This window comes from Budorcas taxicolor, chromosome 17 (assembly GCF_023091745.1).
Source record: "Budorcas taxicolor isolate Tak-1 chromosome 17, Takin1.1, whole genome shotgun sequence".
In the NCBI taxonomy this organism is placed as follows: Eukaryota; Metazoa; Chordata; class Mammalia; order Artiodactyla; family Bovidae; genus Budorcas; species Budorcas taxicolor.
In genome coordinates, this window is record NC_068926.1 from 57,168,730 (window position 1) to 57,187,278 (window position 18,549).

General features: G+C 41.6%; 1 protein-coding gene across 1 annotated transcript; it reads right to left on the minus strand.

Moving 5' to 3' along the window:
• Positions 1-5,013: 5,013 nt before the first annotated feature.
• Positions 5,014-6,066, minus strand: LOC128062652 (transmembrane emp24 domain-containing protein 2). Its single transcript, XM_052655181.1, has one exon. The coding sequence runs from the start codon at positions 5,987-5,989 to the stop codon at positions 5,384-5,386; it is 606 nt and encodes a 201-aa protein (XP_052511141.1). The 5' UTR covers positions 5,990-6,066; the 3' UTR covers positions 5,014-5,383.
• Between the last annotated feature and the right edge of the window lie 12,483 nt (positions 6,067-18,549).

The window sequence follows — 18,549 nt, forward strand, 5'->3', positions numbered from 1 at the left end:
GGGGTGGGCATGACCTTGCAGTCACTTGCTCACTCTGACCTCATACCCAGTATTTTTCTACTCCTATTCCTCCTCTCTCTCCATCCCCACCCTGAAAGTGTTAGGGGCTATAAAATCCCTTCAACAGTGAGATGTATATAGGGGAAAATTCAACGGAAAGAGTAGGTACTTCCTACTTTCAGTCTCTTCTCTAAACCATCTAAGCAAATGATCAAAAGCTTAACTTATTCATTTTCAGCTTGTAGCTTTAATTGGCTACTTGCACACCTGACACTTTAGCACTCTGTCCCAGCTAGACTGGGATCCTGACAAGGAGACCCCTGCTTATGCCAAATTTTCACCGGGGTTTGAACTCATGCTTGCTATATTGGGAACATAGCGTCTTAACCACTGGACCACCAGGGAAGTCTGACACATTGATTGCAGTCTTTTGAAAGACCCTGAGGCAGAGCTCCTGGTGCACAGAAATTGTGAGATGATATACAATATATTAATATTACTTTAAACTGCAAAGTTTGTGGTGATTTCTTATGCAGCAATAGCTGACCAATGACAGCCAACAGCTGCTACAGGCCTGAATTTGTTCAGGTTAGCAACTCCAGCAGGAGGAGGGGTTGCCCCATACCTCCAGCAGAATACAGGGACTGCCTTTCACTAATCCAGACCAGCTGTGGGCCCCGCCTTAACCCACTCATTATCACTCTGACCAGGCTGGGTCCTCATCCCCTCCATTGCTCCATTCCAACTGGGTTTGCTTAGAATTGGGGCGGGGCAGCTTTCCAAAGGAAAATAATTGTGCCAATACCAGAAAGAAGAGAAATGGGCAGAAAAGCAAAAGCAAGACATATATTCTACAGGTAGCAAGGGAGTAGAAGTATACACCTTTGCAGAGATCTTATTAACCAGCTCAAAAGAGCAACTTGCAAGCACTGTGTTAGTAAGCTCTTTGCATGAGTTCACAGCTAATACTAATACTAATTACTTATGATACTGGCCACTTTTTTACACTCCATCGTTACTTATTAAAATTTTATGAGCTTACTAGAACTTTCTGCATACTCCAGAAATTAAGCAACTGCAGCTGACCCTTGAACAACATGGATTTGAACTGTGCAGGTCCACTTATACATGGATTTTTTTCAGTATATATATTGAAAAATCTTTTGGATATTTGTGACAATTTGAAAAAACTGGCAGATGAACCATATAACCTAGAAATATAGAAAAAAGTAAGAAAAAGGTAAGACATGAGTGCATAAAATGTATGTAAATAAATAACATGCAGAATTTTAACAATAAAAATATCACATACAAAATATACATTGACTGTTATGGTATGAGTAAGGCTTGTGGTCAGCATTAGGCTTGACCATGAAGGAACTGGTATCCCCTAACCAGTATGTTGTTCAAGGGTCAACTGTACATTTATTAAAACACATTAACCTACCATTTGCTTTGACTTCCCAAACTTGTTCGAATTAGGAAGGTTTTGCTGTTAATCACAGTGGCACCCCACTCCACTACTCTTGCCTGGGGAATCCCATGGATGGAGGAGCCTTGTAGGCTTCAGTTCATGGGGTCGCTAAGAGTCAGACACAACTGAGCGACTCCACTTTCACTTTTCACTTTGCATTGGAGAAGGAACTGGCAACCCACTCCAGTGTTCTTGCTTGGAGAATCCCAGGGATGGGGAAGCCTGGTGGGCTGATGTCTATGGGGTTGCACAGAGTCGGACACGACTGAAGTGACTTAGCAGCAGTAGCAGCAACATTTGTCCAGAAGTTCAAGGCAAGTGAACAGAGATTAGATAACCAAGGGGTGCCCAGCTATTTCCTTTAGTCAAAGTTCTAGAAGGGCAAATGTCACAAATACAGAAATATATATGTATATTAAGTAATAAATGTATTATCTACATATATAACTTTTGTGAGTTCCACTTAGGAAAGAGAGTTTAAGTTTACTTAAAATGAAATTTACTTTTTAAAAACATTATTTATTTTATTTTTTGGCTGTGGTGAGTCTTCATTGCTGCACGTGGGCTTTCTCTAGTTGCGGTGAGTGGAAGCTACTCTCTAGCAGCAGTGTGCGGGCTTCTTACTATGATGGCTTCTCTAGTTGAGGAGCACAAGCTCTAGGTGTGAGGGCTTCAGTAGTTACGGTGTGTGGGCTCAATAATTGTGGCACAGGAGCTTAGTTACTCCATGGCATGTGGGATCCTCCTGGACCAGGGATCAAACCAGTATCCCTTGTATTGCAAGGCAAATTCTTAACCACTGGACCACCAGGGAAGCCCCCTGCTGGGAAAAAAAAGTTTACTTTTAAAATTCAAATTGATGATAATATAAGTCGTTTAGGGGGCTATATGTTTGGCCTTACACACTGACATTGGACTCCTCCATAAGATATGGTATTTTGTTCTTCTCAGTTTCCTGTGAGAACCCTTGGCTATGATTTTACATCTCAATTGCTGTCATGGGAAATAAGATACTGTATTTCACTGAAGTATCTTTCATCTGTCTAACTCAACCCCTCCTCCACCCACAAAAAGTCTAGATAACCGACCCCCTTACACAGAAATATATGTACATATATATATATATATATATATATATATATATACACACACACACATGCTATCTTCCAATAACCTTTTAGACTAAGATAGAGTGGTTCCCACACATATTTGTGCTGAAAAAACTACCCCTAAAATAGTTCTTTGGGGAAGATATATATGTGCCTGAAGGAAAGAGATGCAAGAACTAATGGAGATGGGGGTAACAGGGAGGGATAAACTGGGAGATTGGGATTGACATATACACTACTATATATATAAAATAGATAACTAATAAGGACCTACTGTATAGCAGAGGGAATTCTACTCAATACTTTGTAATGACCTATATGGGAAAAGAATCTGAAAAAGAGTGGATATATGCATATATATAACTGATTCACTTTGCTATACACCTGAAACTAATGCAGCATTGTGAACAAACTGCACTTCAATAAAAGTTAAACTAACGGGACTTTCCTGGTCGCCCAGTTGTTAAGACTCTGCACTCCCAATTCAGGAGCGCAGGTTCAGTTCCTAGCTAGGGAATTAAGATCCCTCATACCATGTGGTGCAGCCAAAAAATAAAATAAGTTTTAAAAAATTAAACAAAGAAACAAAAAAGAAGTCTTGAGAACAAAGAAACTGGTAAATATATGAATAAATATCAATGTGCATTGATTATAAAAGGCAATAACAGGATATTCAAAAGGAGGATAGAGATCATGGTTAACTCTAGAGCAGCAGCATCCAATGAAATAAAAGTTGAGCCACATATGCAATTTAAAATTTTTCATGTAGTCACTTTTTAAAAATGTGTTTTTTTAAAAAAAAAAGCTGGTAAAATTAATTTTAATAGTATAGTCCATTAAACTCAATGTACCCCAAAATATCACTGCTTCTACCACAAAATCTGGTGTGATTGCAAGTGGGCTTTGAAGTAACTTCTCTTTTAAATCTACAATATACAGCATTTGGACTGTGCACTTCCAATGCATAGGACACGGGTTCGATCCCTGGTTAGAGAAAACCCCACATGTTGTGTGGCATAACCAAAAAAAGTAAAGGAAAGAATATATATATCATTAGTAAGGGTGGGGGGCAATGGTCAGCTAATGTACTGTTGGCAGGAGTAGAGAGTAGTATACCTTTTTTGATGGGCAGTTTGGGAGGATCAATCAAAATTTCAACTATTCATGCTTTTTTATCCAATAATAATACCTCTCTTATAAGACTTTTTCCTGCAGGAAATCTCATGAGGTTCATAAAGCCTGAACATTGCTGTGAAGCCAGGGGTGTTCGTTGCTTTGTAGTTTGTAATAATGAAAAAGAGGAAGCAATTTAAATGACCATTGAGTGGAGGATTAACCGAATTACTGTGAAGCCACAGTATGGAATCATCATAACTATAGAATATTGGGCAATCTTTATTTTTTTATTTTTTTTTTTTTCTGATTTTAAAAAGAACTGTTTATTTACTGAATGTGGGGCAGATCAGATATACAACCAATTTTAAATTTACATCTTTTAACTCAATTTTGAAGTGTTTGCACACACACACGCACACAAATTGGCATGCAACAGTTGTCCTAAGGTAAAACTCAGTCACCTTAAACTGTTGCAAGTATTTTCACCCAAGGCTGAAAAATTGTTTACCCTGAACATGAAAACCTGTAACAAATTTGATTATACAAAACTCCTGACTTGTAGTTTTCCCCTTGCAAAGATCCAAAAAAAAAATGTACAAGTAACCAATATATATCAGTCACAACATAATCCTGGATCATCCCCACAATAAAACCAGATGCTCCTTGATTTTTAAACCCATCATCAGAGACCAAAAGAAAGTTGTTTCGTTCTATACAAAACAAAATTCACATGTGCCAAAAAAGAAAGACCCAAGAAAAACAAAAACCCTAGTACTGACAGTGATGTTCAGTACCCTAATTAAATAGTGGCCAAAATGCCACTGATCAAAAATAAAATAGTGGCTGTATATCACTGCAAAGAAATCCAAGAGGCTTTAACCCTTTGGCATCGGAAATCCAGATTTTTCCAATTACATGAATGCATGCCTCCTACATGCCAAGAGTAGAGAAGGTGGATGCGCCAGCCTAGAAAGAAAAAGAGCTACTGTCTGCTGAAACACCCAGAGAACTGGCATTAACAGACTTCTTACAAGGTTAGGCAGAAACCAAAAAATGGTTATGAGCTGCTTGTGTCAACAATTCTAAGTGGAGGTGATTGAGTTCTAAGGTTCAAAGTGAAACTTTGGAGGGGTGGGTAAAGGTTGTTGGTTTAAGTCTTATCTTTAAAGCAAAAACAAGATAGACAAAGTTTAAAAGTACCAACCTGGTCACATACTCTAGTCATAGAGCTCTACCACCAAGCTGGATAGAAAATGTCAAGATTCAGATTGTTGTTTCTCAACAAAATGAATCTTTCTAATGACATGAACTGCAGGATAAGGGATCCCAAGAATAGAGTCATTTTAGTAAAGTACTATCCTGAACAAACTGTATTTTATAATGAAAATAAAAAGAAAGAAAACTAAGGACTCTACACCTATATTCGGCTTACAGTGTTTGAGTTTTGGGAGGGCCTGTATAATGGAGGCAGAATTCAAATATGAATTTATGCCAATCAAATGTCGAATTTTCACTATAGCTTTCCTAAAAAAAGTGTTTTCCCCCAATATCTACTAATCACAAAGAAACATAAGCTCTGAAGATACAGTTCAGAAAATAAAAACATAGAAACTAATGACATTATTATGACCAAGATGTTTGGTAAACAGTGAATTATGAATTTGGGATTATGGGGAAAAGGCTTTTAAACAACCCTCCGGACTTCGAAGAATCTCTTCAGGTAGTAGATCTGTCCCAATGTCATGGCAACTAGAACAAGAGCTTCAAAGAAGGACCAAAGGACCACTCTGCTGTTTGTGTTGTCATTGATTGCTCTGTGTATTCTCTCTCGAACTTCCATGTATTCCTGTTCATGCTTCACAGCTGTCATCGCCACTGCAAGCTCATTAATCATTTCTTCTAGCTTGTTCTGGTGAGCTTCTGTTTCCATGTCTTGTCCTTTGGGGGCTTCCCCGATATCAATGGTGAACATCACTATCTTTGGAGTCATGGTAGACATCCTATTGCTAAAACAAAACTTATATGTTCCATCCATGTGAGCAGCAAATGTGTATTTCCCGCTGGACTCCCGGTCTCCTTTATAAATTCCTTTATTATCAGGTCCTGTAATCTCCACGTCGATGTCCAGGAAGCCGCCCTCCGCCACCTCGAAGATGAGGCCCATCTTGGTGCCCGAGGTGACCCGCTCGAAGAAGCACTCCTCTGCATGCGCGTCAATGCTGACGAAGTAGCCCGAGGCCGTGGCCAGGAGGGCGGCCAGGAGCACCAGCAGCTCAGCGAGCGTCACCATGGTGGGGCTGGGGGCGAAGCCAGGACCGGGACTGCGGCCTCCGGAGCCGCCGTCGTCGCTGCCGCCACCGCTGCCTTTTCAGCCGCCGCCCTGGGCAATCTTTAAAAGGTATTAGCTGAACTTAAATATAGTGACAGGAAGTCAGACACAAAAGGCCATATATTATATGATTCCACTTATATGAAATATTCACAGTAGACAAATCCATAGAGACAAAAATTAGAGTAATGGTTGCCAGGACCTGGGGTTGGGAGGGGAGGAAATGGGAAGTGACTACCAGTGGATACGAGGTTTCTTTCTGAGGCGATGAGGATGAGCTGGAATTAGTGGTAGTGATGTACAACCTTGAGAATTTATGAATACCCACTGAATTGTACACTTCATTTAAAAGGGTAAAAAACAAAAAAAGCAAGTTGCTTAAAATTATATAGTGTGTGATCTCATCTATGCTTTAAAAAAAATCTATTTGTTTACATGTATATAATGTGTGTGTACATAAACACAACTGGAAGCATGCTGCTGCTGCTGCTGCTGCTAAGTCGCTTCAGTCATGTCTGACTCTGTGCAACCCCATAGATGGTAGCCCACTAGGCTCTTCTGTCCCTGGGATTCTCCAGGCAAGAATACTGGAGTGGGTTGCCATTTCCTTCTCCAGTGCATGAAAGTGAAGCCACTCAGTCATGCCCAACTCTTAGCAACCCATGGACTGCAGCCTACCAGGCTCCTCCGTCCATGGGATTTTCCAGGCAAGAACACTGGAGTGGGTTGCCATTGTCTTCTCCGAACTGGAAGCATAAATAACACTTAACTGTGGTTTTCTTCAGCGAGAAATCTAAAATTTAAGAAGATTTGTTACAGGGACTTTTATTTCCCACAAATGGACTAAATTATTTTAAACTAAAGATTTACAAAATTTCCCTTTAAGACAACATATCTTTTCTTAGTTGACAAGCAAAAAGCATTTTAAAAGATAGGAGACTAAAGTAATCCAGATGATTAGTATGGTCATGTTGATTATTTAATATATAAAATGTAGAGAAAATTATAATTTTTATAATTGTAATTGAAAGTATTATAAATTGTAATGTATTATAAACTTACATAATTATAATGTGATATTTACTATCCTATTTTATGAATATTATTGCTGAGGCAATCTAAGCACGGGTTGGAAAAGAATTTCCAGACAGAGTACATTTCAGAAGGGAGTGAGTTTTTTAAGAACAAAGAGCAGGATAATTGAGCACTGTGAGCGCAGGGGGCTGACCTCCTGACAGAGCAGGGAAAGCCAACTATGTGTGGGTTAGTAGCCACTTTTTATAGCCTCGAGACAAAATTCCTCCTGGAAGGCTGGCATTAGGTGACTGGTTAGGGTGCTATAGGATATATAAGGTGTTTACTGGAGTGGGCATCTTTGCCTAATTTGGCGTCAGGAAGCTTGTTGCTAATAATCAGGGGCTTTTGACAACAGTTACAGAGGAACTCAATTAGCTTCGGAGGTGTCCTTGGTTCTGGGCTCCGTTTCTGTGGCCTTGGGGGAGGACTCAACAATTATATTTTATATAATTATAATATTATCAGTATAATAAATTATAAAATAAAATAATATTATACATATTGTGCATGTCCCAAGTGACATAACCCTGGAGAAGGAAATGGCAACCCACTCCAGTATTCTTGCCTAGAGAATCCCATGAACGGAGAGGCTTGGTGGGCTACAGTCCATGGGTTGCAAACAGTCAGACACGACTGAGTGACTTCACTTTCACTTTCAAGTGACATAATGATATTTATTCCACTTTCTTCTTTGCCAGGTTCCATGCTAAGCATCTTATAATGATTTTCTCTTATATAATCCTCTCAACATATCCTAAGGTAAGGGCTATAATTATCATTCCCATTTATAGCAGAGGAAACTGAGGCTCAGAGAGATCTCTTAGGGAAGCTTAGAAGTAGTGGGATAGATATATAAATCCAAGTGTGTTTGATACCAGAACTCAGGGTCTTATCCTGCATCCAGTTAGAAAAGATTGGAATGCAGACCAAGGAATAGAGAGCATAAGAAAATTGAAATGCCAGGGAGTGTTTCTCAGGCTGGGGAATAGGGGCTAATCCACTGAAGCCTTGGTAATCCAGACCAGATGACATCTGGTGACCCTGGGCCTAGATCGAAGGTGCTGGCCCCACTCTTTGTGCCTCATTGCCATGTCTTGCAAAATGGAGGAAATCAAGGACTTTCTGTTTACAACCAGGCAAAAGGACCTCAAGCCTGTCAAGATCAAGAAAAATAAGGATAATGTGAAGCTTAAAATTTGATGCAGCAGATATGTTTACACCTTAATTATCACAAAGAGAAGGTAGACAAACTGAAGCAGTCCCTTCCTCCAGATTGGACAGTGAAGAAGCTGAAATGAACCATGTGTGCTGGTTTGAACTGTATTAAAATTTTAAAAATTAAAAAAAAATGAAGTCACTAAGGAGGTAAATGTTCAAGCTGGTTTTAGAAAAGGCAGAGGAACCAGAGATCAAATTGCCAACATCCCCTGGATCATGGAAAAAGCAAGAGAGTTCCAGAAAAACATCTATTTCTGCTTTATTGACTACACCAAAGCCTTTGACTGTATGGATCACAATAAACTGTGGAAAATTCTGAAAGAGATGGGAATACCAGACCACCTGACCTGCCTCTTGAGAAATCTGTATGCAGGTCAGGAAGCAACAGTTAGAACTGGACATGGAACAACAGACTGGTTCCAAATAGGAAAAGGAGTACGTCAAGGCTGTATATTGTCACCCTGCTTATTTAACTTCTATGCAGAGTACATCATGAGAAATGCTGGACTGGAAGAAGCACAAGCTGGAATCAAGATTGCCAGGAGAAGTATCAATAACCTCAGATATGCAGATGACACCACCCTTATGGCAGAAAGTGAAGAGGAGCTAAAAAGCCTCTTGATGAAAGTGAAAGTGGAGAGTGAAAAATTTGGCTTAAAGCTCAACATTCAGAAAACGAAGATCATGGCGTCGGGTCCCATCACTTCATGGGAAATAGATGGGGAAACAGTGGAAACAGCGTCAGACATTATTTTTTTGGACTCCAAAATCACTGCAGATGGTGATTGCAGCCATGAAATTAAAAGAGGCTTACTCCTTGGAAGAAAAGTTACGACCAACCTAGATAGTATATTCAAAAGCAGAGACATTACTTTGTCAAAAAGGTCCGTCTAGTCAAGGCTATGGTTTTTCCTGTGGTCATGTATGGATGTGAGAGTTGGACTGTGAAGAAGGCTGAGCACCAAAGAATTGATGCTTTTGAACTGTGGTGTTGGAGAAGACTCTTGAGAGTCCCTTGGACTGCAAGGAGATCCAACCAGTCCATTCTGAAGGAGATCAGCCCTGGGATTTCTTTGGAAGGAATGATGCTAAAGCTGAAACTCCAGTATGGCCACCTCATGCGAAGAGTTGACTCACTGGAAAAGACTCTGATGCTGGGAGGGATTGTGGACAGGAGGAGAAGGGGGCAACGGAGGATGAGATGGCTGGATGGCATCACTGACTCGATGGACGTGAGTCTGAGTGAACTCAGGGAGTCGGTGATGGACAGGGAGGCCTGGTGTGCTATGATTCATGGAGTCGCAAAGAGTTGGACACGACTGAGCAACTGAACTGAACTGAAGGAGGCAAATGTTGAGGACAAGAGCAGTGAAACTTACCTGTGACTTTATATAAACTGAAATGAAAATGCCCCATTAAAGATGATCAAAAGACAAGCTGAGCCTGAAGCAGGGAAGATAAGCAACTCCTGGGGAGGCCAGATGTCCCCTGGAAAGGGACAAACTGAACTGATCGTCAAGAAGATAGTTTTGGGCAAACAAGAAACATCATCAAGATTCCAGATCTTTGTGAGCATGAGTTGCCAAAATAAATCCTCTCCTGAGTGCTATATTTAGTTTTGCCATTTGCTTCCGTTGGGACCAACACTCTATTTGTTCACATACTATTTACTGAGGGCTTCCCAGGTGGCGCTAGTGGTAAAGAACCCACCTGCCAATGCAGGAGACTTAAGAGATGTGGGTTCAATCCCTGTGTGCGGAAGATCCACTGAAGGAAATGGCAACCCACTCCAGTATTCTTGCCTGTAGAATCCCATGGACAGAAGAGCCTGGTGGGCTATAGTGCATGGAGTCGCGAAGAGTCAGACATGACTGAAGCAATTTGGCATACCATATACTGAACATCTACCAAGCCCTGTGCTAGACTCTGAAGACAGAGACATTAATGAAACATTGTCCATGCCTTTAAGGAGATTCCAGACTGGAGCAGGAAGACAGACATGGAAAGTGATTCTCACAATTCAGAGTGGCAAGGATTCTGATATGAATTTCCACAGAGTGCTACGTGAAGGCAGAAGAAGTATATTTGTCTCTGTTGTGTACATCAAGGAAGACTTTCTGGAAGAGGTGACCACTTGAGCCCAAAGAATTGCTGGAAATTAGCTAGGTGAAGAACAAGTAACAAGTAGTAAAGAGCAAGAACATGCGTGAGGGATAAGGACGTGCAAAGAGTATACAACATTCATTGTCAGACATGGCTGGAGCTATGGGAATGAGTGTGGGCTCCACAAGGGGAAAGGCCACTCTGTGTTTTGTTCTGCTTTGTTACTGTAGTATCCAGCACAGTGGCTGGCACACGCTGCCTTCTATTTCCACAAGTGCTCTATATCCTGTGAAGGTACCCACCTGGAACCCCTGACTCTCCAGAACCCAGTCAAGAATAGAACTGCTAAGTTACCATACAAGGGCATAGAGTCCATAATGGAACAAGTATTTTTCTTATTTGGTGTCCCTGTATTCTTACTGATATTGTGTGTGTGTGTGTGTGTGTGTGTGTGTGTGTGTGTGTGTGTATACTTGCTCATGTATATATATATAAAAGGTCAGAACTCCAGTGAGGAGTGTGGGAACAGAGGGAAGAGAGTTATTCTGTGTGAATAACTGAAGGGTGTACATCTCTAAAAGAACTTTGGCAATGAACATATCTACTGAAAAGTGAAATTTCACATTTCTTAGAGCTTTGCCTTTTGGAGATCTCCTATTTGTAAAAATACAATTTCATTGCTATTTGACATTGGAATTGTACAACAAAGAATGTTGCTCACCATCCGTTTCTACAAGGATTAAGTCATTAGCCACTCCAGTGATTGACCAACAGTGTGCATCCTGATAGGAATTCAGGATGAAAAACAGGATGGGGCTCTCTATGCTTTGGAAAACAGGCCCCTTAGTTAGGGTGTATTTTTCAGGATTAATTTTAATGAACCCAGATTCTTAGATCTTCCCATACGTAGTAAAGCGCTAAAATCATGAACTAAGATACCTATTCCTTATGACTAGCAATCATCCTTTTACTGAGATATATGCTTGACTGCACATAGTCCCTCTCCAAAATCATACATATACTGGCCTCTCCTACATCTTTGGAGCAGTTTCTCAGAGTTACAGAGAGATACTTTCTCAGACTGTATTCTTCAGTAAGATCCCTGAATAAAACTGAAACTCACAAGTCTTTACATTTTCTTCTTTCTGTCCACAGAATGGTCAGAAATACATATTGAAAAGAAAGAAGAGGTCTAGGGAAGTTAAACTTAAAAGTAACTTGTTTGTCAAGAAGTTTAATCTTCCATCTCCCTTCTATGTCCACAAATGCTCTATATCCTTTGAAGAAGGTTCCACCTGGAAACCCTGCCTCTCCAGAACCCAGCCAAGAATCCGAACTGCCAAGTTACAAAACAAAGATCATAGAGTCCATAATGGAGCAGGTAATTTTCTTATTTAGTGTCTCTGTATTCTTACTGATGTTTTGTGTGTGTGCTTAGTCGTGTCCCACTCTTTCTGACCCTATGGATTGTAGCCCGCCAGGTTCCTCTGTCCATGGAATTTTCCAGGCAAGAATACTGGAATGGGTTGCCATTTCCCACTCCAGGGGATATTCTCAACCCAGGGATTGTGTCTCCTGCATTAGCAAGCAGATTCCTTAGCCCTGGACTACTTGGCAAGTTCCAGATATTTTACCCAGGTCTAGTAAGTTTAGTTGTCTGGGTTCTAAGGTAGAGAATATATAAAGCAGTAAATTAACTGGAGCAAGAACAATTATATCAGTAGTTATCAATTACTGAACATCTATTGTCTACAGGGTACTTTACTGGCACATGCCTCATCAAATCCACTCAATAACCCCCGGAAACAGAGGCTCTAAGAGGGGGAAATAACTTTCCTAAAGACACAATGAAATGTAAGCAAATCTGACAGATAGGAAGACCCAAACCCAGTGCCTAATCTGCAGGAGGAATTAACAATGAAACAGCAGTCTGGGGCCATTCTGTGTGTGGGATAAGCTCTTCTACTTCCCACAGTTAGCATGGTAGCCAATGTTCACACGCGAAAAAGCTCATTCCTGGAATCGTTATGAGAAAAGATTGCATTGTGTCCACTGTGCTCTGTTCAGAGTAAGGGAACTATGTGTTACATTTCAGAAATAACAGAATTTGGATAAGTGGGTGAGTTTTGGCTTTGTCTATGAGCTTTGACCTTGAGCAAGCTGCCTAACAACTCTGGGCCTCGTTTCCTCCCCTGGATGGTGAAGGTTATTGTTTGAATCAACAATCTCTGAAATTCTTTGAGTTCCAGGCAACTTGGGCCAACTCCTATCTCTTGGAAGACCTTGGCTGTCGAACCCGAAGTCCATTCAGGGCTGAGAGCGCCACCTGGTGATTCAAACTTGTAAGTGAGATTTTTCACTTCCTGTGCCCAGCTAACCCAGTTGACAGTTCCAGTTTAGACCTGCAGGATGGTTTTTTCCCCTAACTTCTTGAAATTGCTTTTTAAAATGTTGTGAATATGTCCATTTTCCTGGGAAGAGGGTATATAGTTTTCATCCAACGTTTCTTAGTCCTCCCTTTCTTCAATTGAAGTTTTTACTACTGTCATTGAAGGTGAGGCCCAGAGCAGAAGTGATTCATTTGATAAGCATGGGCTCGAGGCTATGACTTTGTTTGGAAAGTTATTTTATTTCTCTGAGCCTCAGCTTCCTCATTTATAATATGTAGATAAGATTAGTGCCTCCTTCTGAAGTTTGCTCAAAAGATGGAGAAAATCCATGGAACGTGTGCCTGGCAAGAGCAATTAGTATATATTATGAGAAAATTTTCTCAAAACTCTTACAAGAGGGACTTCCCCAGTGGTCTAGTGGTTAAATTTTGCCTTCCAGTGCAGGGGGCATGGGTTCTGTGCCTGTTGGGGGAATTAAGATCCCACATGCCATGTTGAGCAGAGACAGGGAATTCTCCCAGAGAGAGAATGCAAAAATCTTACAGTGGAATCAGTCGTAATACACTTGTATTTGAGAAACGTGATAGAACTTACACAGCACGCAGGAGAAAGAACCAAATCAAACAAAGATCAGATGCTGGGACCCTAAGAGGTTGGGAATTTCTGGCTACACAGCCAAAGGAGTTTGACTTTGGAAAAAGGAAAGATAATGGTATAAAATGCTACTTGACCACATTCCAGGCAGGTGCCTTGACACACAGAGAGCCCAGTCTAAGTAAAGAGAGGCAGGCTTTTGTAAAATGCCAGCATCTCCTCAGCCTCACAGAAAGTGAGAACAATCTCTTTCCAGAAGATGTGAGTGGAATTACGGTTGAGGCAGAGAGGAAATTAGAAAAGAGGTGCCCCAAGTTCTTTGAGTCCCTTAGTAGCTTCAATGTCTGTTGAATGGCCATCAGGTGATGAATAGGTTAACACTATGTGGTTCTCTCCATACACTGGAATATAATTCCACCATAAAAAGAAAAGAAGTGCTGATACCCGCTACAACATGTTTTGCTAACTGAAAACATTATGCTAAGTGAAAGCAGCCTATTGCAACACATTTTTTTATTCTATTTATATGAAATGTCCAGAATAGGCAAATCTGTAGAGAAAGAAGGTAGGTTAGTGGTTGCCAGGGCTTGCCTGTTGCAAGTGGAAGGAACTGAGAGTCATAGCTAAAGGGTAGGGGGTTTCTTTTGGGGGCGAAAAAAGTCTGATTGTGGTGATAGTTGGATAACTCTGTGACTATACTAAAAAGTTATAGGTTTTAAATGGCAGATTGAAAGTATGGCATATGAAACGTACCTCAATAATTATGCTGAAAAAAACTTTTATTGAAAGTCACACATCTGGGTAATTATAATAGACGGATCTTCTATCATTACCTGGGCTTCCATGGTGGCTCAGCTGGTAAAGAATCTGCCTGCAGTGCAGGAGACCCAGGTCAGATTCCCTGAAAAAGGAAATGGCTACTCACTCCAGTATTCTTGCTGGAGAATCCCATGGACAGAGGAACCTCGCAGGCTACACAGCCCCAGGGGGCTGTAAAGAGTTGGACATGACCGAGGGACTTTCACTTCACTATCATTACTTCATATCATAAACTTTGAAAACAAGTGTTACTGGATATATAATATTCCAATGGGTGCATATTAGGTAACCAGCAAAGACTAGTCTCTGGAAGTTGCTGGGTCTGGTTGTCTCTGGGGAAGAGGATAGAAGCCTGGGGGAGGGGGGCAGATGGCTTACTTTCAAGATATAACTGCATTACAAAAGTGCTTGGATTGTTTGATTTTTTAAAATTAAAAATCTTATTTTTATTTTAATTTAAAAATTAAAATCTTATTTTAGGCTGTTCTGGGTCTTCATTGCAGTGCGCAGGCTTCTTACTGCAGTGGTGTCTCCTGTTTGGAGCACGGGCTCTAGGTGCATGGGCTCAGTAGTTGTGGTACACAGGGTTAGCTGCCCCGCTGCACGTGGGATCTTCCTACCCTGGAGACTGGACCTGTGTCCCCTGCGTTGGCAAGCAGATTCTTAACCGCTGGACCACCAGGGAAGTCCTGATTTGATTTTTTTGTCACCCCTATTGAAGTATCTCTGTTCTCTGTCCTGTCTATGTATCACTTCTCCCTTCATTGTTTTGTCACTTTCCCATTTTTTTCTGCATTAAAAAAATTTGTGGTAAAATACGCGTAACATGGGACCTCTCTCGTGGTCCATGGCTAAGAGTCAGCATTCCCAATGCAGGGGCATGGGTTCCATCCCTAATCAGAGAACTAGATCCCGCATGCCACAACTAAGAGTTTGCATGCTACAACTGAGACCCAGCACAGCCAAATAATAAATAAATAATATATTTTTTAAAGTATGCTAAGTTGCTTCAGTCGTGTCCGACTCTGTGTGACCCCACAGATGGCAGCCCACCAGGCCCCCCCATCCCTGGGATTCTCCAGGCAAGAACACTGGAGTAGGTTGCCATTTCCTTCTCCAATGCATGAAAGTGAAAAGTAAAAGTGAAGTCGCTCAGTCGTCTCTGACTCTTAGCGACCCCATGGACTGCAGCCCACCAGGCTCCTCTGTCCATGGGATTCTCCAGGCAAGAGTACTGGAGTGGGGTGCATAACATAAAATTTACTGTTTTGAGAATTCCCTGGTTGCCTAATGGTTAGTGTTCTGGGCTTTCACTGCCGTGGCCTAGGTTCAATCCCTGGTTGGGGAACTGAGATCCTGCAAGCTGCACGGTGTGGCCAAAATGAAAAACTAAAATTAAATTTACTGTCTTAATCTTTTAAAGTGTATGGTTCAGTGGCATGAAGTACATTCGCAAGGATGTGCCACCATCACCACCAACTATCTCCATCCAGAATTCATCTTGTAAAATGGAAATGAGAGACAAATTAAATATCTCCTCATTTTCCTATTTACCCCCTCACCCCATTTACTTTCTGTGTCTAGGAATTTGACTTCACTGGGTACCTCTGAAATAACTGGTATCATACCGTATTTGTCCTTTTGTGACTGCTTTATTTCACTTAGCACAGTGTCTGCAAGGTTCATCTGGACTTTTTTTTTTAAGCCACTAGCATTTTATTCATTTTCCAGTTTAAAAAAAATAGCCATCAAAAACACACAAAGTCTACTTTTAATATAGAATTAAGGGGAAAAAGGAGGAATGAAAACGCCCTGTAAAATGTCATCACAACTTTGCATTTAAAAAATCATATTGGAACTCAGCAGAACAGACAAGAAGTTTCTAGTGATGATGGTGATTACTTCTAGATGACTATGGTTACATTTTATTGTCTCTTTTTTCCCCCATTAGTCTAGAATGAGCATAACATGCCTATGTTGATAATCAGGAATACAGCAAAAGCTGTTTAAAAAACAGACAACTTCGGGGAAATGCTTCATCAAGCTTTCTCAGGGTACCTTGAGTTTGCTAGTTTTTTCTGTCCCCATGGATTCAGTACATTTGTGATTGTCAATCCATATGTCCTGATTTGGAGTTAGGAAGATAACAGTTATGTTGGCCAACAGATGCACTCCATAGATGAGGGTAAAGGAATTTCCTGGTGGTCCAGTGGCTAAGATTCCATAGTTCCAATGAAGGGGGTTTGGGTTTAATTCTTGGTCAAGGAACTAGAGCCCACATGCCGTAACTAGGAGTTCGCATGCCGCACAGAAGATCACAGATTCTGAGTGCTACAACTAAGACCAGGTGCAGCCAAATAAGTTAATTAATTAAAAAAAAAAAGTGAATGTGAGAGCAGAGAATAGGACTTCTTTGTTTGTTTTCCTTTGGTCACACACATGCAGGATCATATAGTTCCCCAGCCAGGGATTGAACCCATGCCCTCAGCAATGACGGTGGCGGTCCTAACCACTGGACCACCAGGGAACTCCTGACAACAGGAGTTTGATGGGAGAATGTATTCACCTGAGTCATCTGATACAGCTGGCTCCCAGTTCTCCTCCTGGATAATCCTGACAAGTTTCCCACCTTGGAGTCGTCTCATAGGGACAAAGTTCCAGTGGTACAGGCTTGGGAGAGCTGAGTGTGCTTATGGTTCAGTAACTTCACAGGGATAACTTGTAATTGGCTGTTGTGGAAATATTTACACTATGGAAACTGACAGACACTATACTGTCTTCTCACTGCCAAGAGTGATTCCATATTCACCAGCACATGACTGGGCTCCTTTCATCCCTTAGGATGAGTGAGTCTTCCATCTCTTGTCAGTCCCTGGTTAACCCTTTCTCAGGGGACTGGTAAGATACTGTCATCTGGCTTTTAGTACTCCTTGAAGCAAGGGGTTCAGAGCCAGATCCCAGGGCCAGGCTGCTACTCAAGCTGTTCCTGACTGGCCCATCCTTTCTGAGCCCCCAAGAGGTTAAACAGAAAAGCAGGTTGTTGCTAAGAAATCTTTCAGCGTTACCTCTAGGGAGGGGACTTGGCAAGAGGAGTAGTGGGGCAGAAATAATAGGTGGCTGGATGGCTTCAAAGACCTAGGATGCTTCAAAGACTGTTGGCTGTGGAGTCAGGCAGGAGCCCCAGCACAGTCCTCCCACCAAGACTGATCAGGGTGACACTGCCTCAGATATGTGTTCAAATCCAGATTCCCCCTTTAACTGGAGATGTAAATTGGTTTCTCTGAGCCATCTGTCAACTGAAAATTTTAATGTCAATGAACGGACACAAAGCACCTAGCACAGAGTGTTTTCAATTCTTTGGAGGTGAAAATGAAAGAAAACAAAAGTAGCCATGCATAGCAGCCTGAGCTAAGAGGTGTTTGAGCCTCATGTTTAATATCCAATTGTGGGATTTAAAAGTCCTGACAGGTTCTGACAGGGTGCATCTCAAACAGAAAACCTAAAACGATGCTTTAAAAACTGAATCCCTAACTTTATTTCTGTGACAATCTCATGATGTAAACATTGACCATGGGGCTTCCCTGGTGGTTCAGTGGCAAAGAATGTGCCTGCATTGCAGGAGATGAAGGTTTGATCCCTGGGTCAGGAATATCCCCAGAGGAGGAAATGGCAACCCACTCCAGTATTCTTGCCTAGAGAATCCCATGGACAGAGGAGCCTGGGGAGCTACAGTTCATAGGGTTACAAAGAGTCAGACACAACTGAGCACATATGCAAATACAATAAACATTGACCATAAGGTACAGATAGTGAAACTAGGGCTTTGAAAGACTCCTATTTTGCTAGAGACCCCATAGTGAACCCCCAACTCACCCCCAACATCACTGTTCTAGGTAGGGCATTTTCTACTGTCCAGAGTGGCCCGGAACACAACCGGATGTTAGGGCAGGGTGTTTCCTAACAGGTCCTCTCTCAGAGTCAGTCACAGCCTTGCTCAAACCAGAGAGAGTGGGTGTTAACTGCACCAGCTCTGTCCCAGCTCTGAGTCGTCTGGAGGCTTCCTTTGAGCATTGCTTAGGGGAATGCCCATGTCTGTTGGCCTGGTGACACCCAAAACATCCAGAGTGTAAAGACACAATTATTGCCTGCCATTCCAGTTCTACAAGGATCAAGCCATTAGCCACTACAGTGGCCCGTGACAGTGCACCCTCCAGGAAATTCAGGATGGGAAAAAAAGCAGGAAACATTCTGTGCTTTGGATATACAGCCTCTTGAATAGTTAAGATGCCTATCTAGGGACTTCCCTGGTGGTCCAGTGGT